This window comes from Amphiura filiformis, chromosome 4 (genome assembly GCF_039555335.1).
Source record: "Amphiura filiformis chromosome 4, Afil_fr2py, whole genome shotgun sequence".
NCBI lineage: Eukaryota > Metazoa > Echinodermata > Ophiuroidea > Amphilepidida > Amphiuridae > Amphiura > Amphiura filiformis.
In genome coordinates this window covers 33881354-33888853 of record NC_092631.1, presented here as the reverse complement: position 1 = coordinate 33888853, position 7500 = coordinate 33881354, and the positions used below count along the sequence as shown (strand labels likewise).

Here is a 7500-nt window from a genome sequence, read left to right as displayed (position 1 = left end):
CACGGATAACGTTCTCGAGGAACACCTTCAAGACACCACGGGTCTCTTCGTAGATAAGACCAGAGATGCGTTTGACACCACCACGGCGAGCCAAACGGCGGATAGCAGGCTTGGTGATACCCTGGATGTTATCACGCAACACCTTACGGTGACGCTTGGCGCCTCCCTTTCCGAGTCCTTTTCCTCCTTTACCACGTCCAGACATTATGTTTTCTTGTCAGTTCAAGAAATGATGAATGTGGTTCAAAATATACCCCTTTTATGGGTTCATTGCGGACGTTGTAGGGAAAATGTGCCTATCGTAGAGGGCGATAGGCATTTCGCATTAACACTTAACCGCGTTAATAATGAATAAGCTAAAAAATATCGACTTCTTAAAGACTTACTGATCAAATTTCGATCATGTTTTATTAGCTCATGCGATTTGTATAATTATGCAGCTACATACAACCCCAAAGGACAAATGTTATGTGCAATGCAATTCTACTAATCTGATCAGAGTCCTCACACAACCAGATTATCGCGCGATCACTACCCGAATGTGTAAACCCGAGTCTCATATGCTTAACTATTTCCAGAGCACTGTACCCTTGTGGAATCAACTTCCCTTCTCCGTTAGATTTGTCGCTTCTTTATACTTAATCAAGTCTCAGGTTCACGATATATTATTTCCGTGTTTGATCCAGATGATGTATACAATTGCAAATACCCTAGGTGTAGGCAAACATCATTTCATAAAAGACCTTGAAAATTTACACCTAAAAATATTAGGTCTTTTGGGAAACTTCATGTATATATTAAATACAAAAGGTTAAAACTTTTATATGATGGTCGGCTTTTCATGCCAACTACATACACTGTAAGTACATATTATTAGATTTATAATGTTTACTTTGAGGACTGTTAAAGGTTAAATTTGTATTATATTCTAAATTATTTGATATCAGGAGGACATTCCTCGTTACTTTTTTGTTTGTTTTGTTTTGTTTGTTCGTGTGTGTGGGTGTGTGTGTGTGTGTGTGCGTTTGTTTGTTTGTTTGTTTGTTTGTTTTGGATATTTGAATATTGCGGCATCAGAAATATTCCGGCGTGCATAAATACATTTGCGTTTGGGATATTCTGAATTACACAATATTCTAAAAAAGCCTATTAATTGTAATAATGATAAAAAAAAATATCCCCAATTTCCGCTATACACGAGCGATTATGGTTGCCCACTATAATATTTGAGATCTAGGACCGGGATCAATATTGGCTAAATTGTGATCAATTTAAGATATCGGTAAATGGAGTAATAATAGATTGGTTTACATTAGTAGAACATTTCGCGCTATTGGTGAAAAATTAGCGCCATTTTATTATTTGCCACAGTAGCCTGACATTATATTTAAGTTTCGATATTTAACCATCTTAATGGCAAATTAACTCAAAGGAACAGAAAAGGTATGGGTTGCATGTGAGATCAGTGCTCAGATGATTTGTAAATAATAAGAACAAATAAATAAATAAATAAAAACTTGGGGCCACATACTTTCTTACTTAGCCATGTTAACATGTATACTCTATTATGTACAGACAAAACAACTTTCAATATTTAAAAAGCAATACAATGTTTGACACAAAACTCATTTTCTCTTTTTTGAAAATGTGGGTGGCCCTAAAAAGAGCCTTTGGGTTTGCTTGATGTAAGCTGTTTACTTCTTTTTGGGTGCCGCCTTCTTTGCTGCCTTCTTTGCTGGCTTCTTTGCTACCTTCTTTGCTGCCTTCTTTGCTGGCTTCTTTGCTGCTTTCTTGGCTGGCTTCTTTGCTGCTTTCTTGGCTGGCTTCTTTGCCTTTTTTGCTGTCTTCTTGGGCTTCTTTGCTTTCTTTGCGGACTTCTTTGCTGCCTTCTTGGCCTTGGCAGCAGCCTTCTTTGCAGCAGCCTTCTGCTTCTTAGCCTCACGCTTCGCCTTTCTCTTTGCTGCAGCCTTTGCCTTGGCAGCCTTGCGGCGTTCTGCGGCCTTAGCTTTCTTTGCAGAGTCGGTCGTCTTGCCAAGCTTGAATTTACCGTTTGCTCCCTTGCCAGAGGCCTGCACGAGGGCTCCGCTAGCAACTCCTTTCTTAAGGGCGGCCCTGAGAGGAGCCTTCATCTTAGCTGGGTCGACCTTGTAGTTGGCGGCGATGTAGCTCTTGATCTTCTGAGCTGATGAACCACCTCTCTCCTTGAGAGCTACAATGGCTGCTTGTACCATGACAAGGTATGTTGGGTGAGCTGCTGGCTTCTTGGCAGCCGCCTTCTTTTGTTGAACCATGATGAAGTTGTACGTGGCTTGCTACTCAAAATGAGAAACGTGTGTGCAAACAGGGATACAGACAATCTGTAAATGACTAAGCTTCGGTTAGAGAGTATATCTATTGACGTATTGCGGACGTGCTTGTAATCACCCGCTTTTATCGATCACAACAGCCCGCGTTCTTTATACATCGCTGTTTTTATCAAAATCTCAAAAAAATTGTGCTAGTTACTCTGTTTAGAATGGATTTTATGACTCCTTGGCATGCATAAAATAAAATTTTCTTGATGCTACTAGCTTGCTGACATCAAAACCTATTCAGCAATAACAGATTTTATGACAGTAAGTATGATTTCAGGTAATTTAAGCACATTTTGTCACTTATTTGTTCAAACTGGGGGTTTCCTCCCCAAATTTTTACCAATTTCACAAATAGAATATTATTTTTTCAAAATTATGCCAATGCATGTTCAAAAATAGCATATAGGCAGTGCATCTTTGAAAAAGGATAGTGTTGTTATGTTTGCTTTCTTGAGATGTGAATGTTTAAAGAGGTGACTACAAAAACGCTTATCACCAGAATTGCGACATTTCTTATTGCCCCGTCAGTATCAGGCGGACGTCGTCTGATACGCGATACAAATTAGTGCGCTTGTTTTACTTTTTGCAGGATAACTAACGATTTGATGAAAATATATCATTGTGATATCACAAGCAAACGGTTCACATTGTTCAAAACTGAATAAAAAGTAAATTGTAAATCATGGAAATACATAATGTGCTACATTGGGCCGACAGGTGAAAAGCAAACTTAGTTCGAGCACGCATGTTTATTTCACCGTCAATTACTAACAGATATTGTCATAACCAGAGACAAGGTGGTAGTCTGTGGAACATTTTACCTCTCACCTCTTGATTAATTTGAGAAAAAAGGACATGGAAATGTGTTTTTTATCAAGATTATTAAAAGAAATTATGATATTTAATTAAACTATAATATGTTTACGGTCCTTTGCTTGAAAGGAGGTAGAAACAGGATTGGAGGTGCACGAGCTTGGCTCAGAATGGTATTTAGAATGTTAAATGAAAGTTCATACTATAACTTAAAATTAAACTTGTCAAATGCTTTGACAGCTAATGGTAAAAAATGTATTCCTCTACATTTGAATTTTACATATTATTGGATTACGATAAAAATAGATCGTATCAATTTACATCAAAATGCTAAATCATTATGAAAACGTGAATTTTGCAGGTTCAAATTTTTTAAAATGTTCAAAAGATTGGTGTAGCTATTTTTGTACACTATGCCAGTGTCCAATTTGTTTATGTTATCATTTTGTTATGATGTGTTTGCACAGATAGGTCAAACATATAAGCCCAATCGGCATTGGAAGTTTGCAATGCATTGTGGGACAGTTTTTGCAGTTTTAGGACACTTTGTCCTTTGACCTATCGGGAAAATTGCTGTAATTATTAATCATTTATTTATTATTGTCATAATGTTATCATTAAAAATATTTAAATAATTAATTCATTTAATAATAATGTTTTTTAAGTTTGTTTTTATTCTAGTAACACGTTTTAAATTATATTTTGTACGCACAAAACCCCAATTTTTCTTAATTTTGCAGATAGGTCAAAGGGCAAAGTGTCCTAAAAAAACCGGAAGTTACAATAGCGATTTGGCTTATTATCGCGTCACCATCTTAATTCTTTGCATGATATCCATAGGCTTCAACCCCGGGGGTAGGGGTACTCAGTACAAATGACCATACGGGGACGTGCCGCAAACATGGGTAGCATTTTCGGCCTTCTGGTATATCAATGACCCCTTTTTCAAAGCCTATTTTGGTATATGAATGGGTCCTTTCTTCAAAATTTTCTCAATTTTTTCCAAAAACAGCCCATTTTTTCCTAAATCTAGCCAAAATTATCAAAATGTTCCCAAAATTTTGGGAAAATTTGTAAAAACTAAGACAATTTTGGTTAAATTCGGCCGAAAATTTTTACTTTTGGTATATCAATGGGTCCAAATTTCTTGAAAAATTGGTATATTTATGGGTCCACTTCCAAAATCTCAGCGGCACGTCCCTACCAAAACCAAACTTGAGTACCCCCCCCGGGCTTCAACTTAAAAAAGATTTGAGATATTTTCTCCAAATATCAAGAGCTATCTCAAGAAACACTGAACCAATAAATAGGCTTGTTTGTAATCATTTTAATGCATTTTTCATGCTGAATCCGCATAAAGACATAAAAAATTCTGAAATTTTTAAATTAAAAAAATTAAAACTTGCCATCTGCAGTGGAGAGAGTTAAACTTGCTTTAAGTTTATTACAAACGTTTTGAAGCAATCAATTGAAATGATAATATATGTATATCCATATGACGAGGGAACGAGAAGGGGAGATGAGGAGTCAGTGAGTGGGGGAGAGATAGAGAGGAATTGAGGGAAAGGGGAGGGGAGAAACACCGTAAGCACCGTGTACATATTTCTATTTCATGCTTTATGTGTCTGCATATTTTTATTTTCATATTTTTATTTTTAATACAAGATTTCAAAACATTGAACAACCATTGAAAACCACAGTCAAGCTCCAATAAAAATCAGAGAAAAATTAAAACTTTTCCCAAAAGGCAACAAAGACAATCAAACACCAAAACAAAAAAAACACAGACAACCATAACAACCACCTGGAAATTACACGCATATGAAGCATGAGAACGTGCATGTAAACACAGGTATAGGGTCTACATACTATAAGCAAAAAACACCTACTATAGAACGTGGGGGCACAAAAAATATGTACGTTCCGCCTAAAATCGATGTTCATAGTTTTTTATCAATAGCCATTTTTCTGCAGTTTTATATTCAGTTTTAAATTAAATTTAATAAAAATTCTCTTTAAAAGGGAAGGCCAGCCTCAATGCAGAAGAGGTCTTGTAAATAGTTTGGGTCACCGTGAAAGGCATTTTTAGGATCACGCTTACATCCATGTTACATGACAGTTCACCAAACCATCAATGGTGAGAACATGCACACTGAAACAGCAAAAACATTAACTCCTATAACTCCTGTCAACTCTTTAATTCATTACTCCAAATTGTTCTGTATTTTTGTCTTTACTGCTTTTTACCCATGCTTATTATTAAAATCAAGAAATACACTGCAGTTGTTAGTTAATTCGCTATGTTAACTCAACTTACATGCACATTTTATTTTAAAATAATTTTATATTATTTCGCAATGTATAGTTTACTATAAAGTAGATAGTGGCAAGCACATGATAAAGGACTGATCATTCACTACAATCTTCACTTTTAAACTGTATTTTTTGAATGTGTTGATTGTTAGTCCGAAACTCCTGCAAAGCTATGGACATGGCATCTTACCTACTCCATTCTGTAATAGTCTGCATTGTGTGTTTTCTCAGTCTTCAATCATTTTGTTGAATGTAATTTTATGAATCAAATAAAAAAGATAGAAATTGGCCTCACTTTAGTTATGTGTCATTTTACAGTATTTATAATTTATAAAGTAAGACAATAATTTATTTATTTTCTATAAGTGCATGTCAAAATATGGGATATATTGTTCAATATTATAGCTAGCCCCTAAAAACTTTATTTTCAATCGGATTTTTCCCGTTGAAAAGACAAAACTGATATTAAAGATAGCAATAATATCATCAATAACATTTTGAGTCAATTTTATCCATAAAACGATACAGGATAGGATAGATAATTACTTTGACTTCAATGTGGTCCATATAATGAAGATTTTGATTCTACAACATTATTAGATCTGTTATCAACATATCAATTATGCACTCACAGGCAACCAAACATCATGCTATGCTCAGTAGTCCACTGATATGACCTCGTGATCATTCCCCCGCTTTGACCATGTCATTTTTTGATATGCTGATTGCTGAACAAGTTTATGTTTATATGTGTAGGCCTAACCTATGATAACTTTTTAAGTCATAATTAATTCAAACATAACTTTGGCAATACTCAATCGTTTTCGTTCGTTGAAACGGCAAAACATACTTTCTTTTCCTTGCAAATCGAATTAGCAGACATCAAAAACATTTCTACCACGAGAAGAAAAAAAAAATTCATACCAATAGAAGAAGGCTATAATCTTAGCTAATCTTTAGTGTACACAAACCCCATCTCAGAATTAGGTACCAGCCCTATGGGCTGGCGAAAAGGTCTGAAAATTTGGAAAAAATTGTTGAAACTTACACCTGTTAATATACAACTTGAGACAGAGTATACAAAAGGTCAAGCATTTGTGATACTTTGTCCTAGTGGTATTAATCGCAAACATATTCTCAAAATTGGACAAAATAATATTTTCACCAGTTTTAATAATAAAAAAGAGTGGTGAGTTTGTTGCACGGAGTTCTACTGATTTTATAAAGGAAAATATTTGCGCAAATAGTCCTGTGAAAAACTTGAAATTAAAAATCTATATTTAATTCGAATTAAAATTTATCCTAACACCTGAATAATTATGTTGTACAAAATAATATACTCGTAGGTTTATAAAATTTATAATATCAGCGGCATAGGTGACGTCATGTGCCTCTCAATAGACCCCTTTTGAAGTTGAATATACCCGACGACCCCCTTCTTTAAAACGTGATACACAATGACCCTTTTTAGGTGCGGCTTCCCAATGAACTTTTTATCTTCTAAAAGAGTACCATCAAAATGCCACAAAATAATTAGAAACTTTCAAAATCTTATTTCAGCAAATTTGTATTGTAAATTTGGGAAATTTAGAACAAGAAATATAATTTTGCCCCATTTTTTCCAAATTTTCTACCCGATAACACCTTTTATTAAATTGTATACCCAGTGACCCCCTAATGATCCCCCCCCCCCCCTTTGTTCATACTTCTCGACGTCGGTAGGTACATACCAGTCACCTCTAAAGTCGTGTGCCCCTCCCCGGCGTTATTATCTTACGATCCCCTCTTCTTGTAATAATATTAACTTTTCTATGAAATAATTTCGATAAGTTAATTCGATAAACCAATGTTTTTTTAAACAAGCAAGGAATATCATAATTCGAAAAATCGAAAGGCCGTGTAAACCTAATTTATAACAAACAAAGAAAGTTGTACAAGCTCAAGATCTCTTTTTGGAATATATGGTGGCTCTTAAAAGAGCCTTTACATGTGTAAACTAGAAAGTCAGTTTACTTCTTCT

The 7500-nt window shown here is 35.2% G+C and overlaps 2 protein-coding genes across 2 annotated transcripts in view; both read right to left on the bottom strand.

Annotated features, from left to right (window-relative positions):
* Positions 1–205, bottom strand: part of LOC140149782 (histone H4) — a 312-nt gene extending 107 nt beyond the window's left edge. The window contains exon 1 of the mRNA XM_072171828.1: positions 1–205. This exon is cut by the window's left edge and continues 107 nt beyond it. Coding sequence (XP_072027929.1) covers positions 1–205 — 205 coding nt within the window.
* A 1473-nt stretch (positions 206–1678) lies between these two features.
* On the bottom strand, positions 1679–2339 carry LOC140149781 (histone H1, gonadal-like). The gene has a single exon (XM_072171827.1). The coding sequence runs from the start codon at positions 2289–2291 to the stop codon at positions 1695–1697; it is 597 nt and encodes a 198-aa protein (XP_072027928.1). The 5' UTR covers positions 2292–2339; the 3' UTR covers positions 1679–1694.
* Positions 2340–7500: the final 5161 nt, after the last annotated feature.

What these genes read in the sequence shown, in the direction of transcription:
- LOC140149781 (XM_072171827.1), bottom strand. Translation starts at nt 2,291, where the DNA reads ATGGTTCAACAAAAGAAGGCGGCTGCCAAGAAGCCAGCAGCTCACCCA.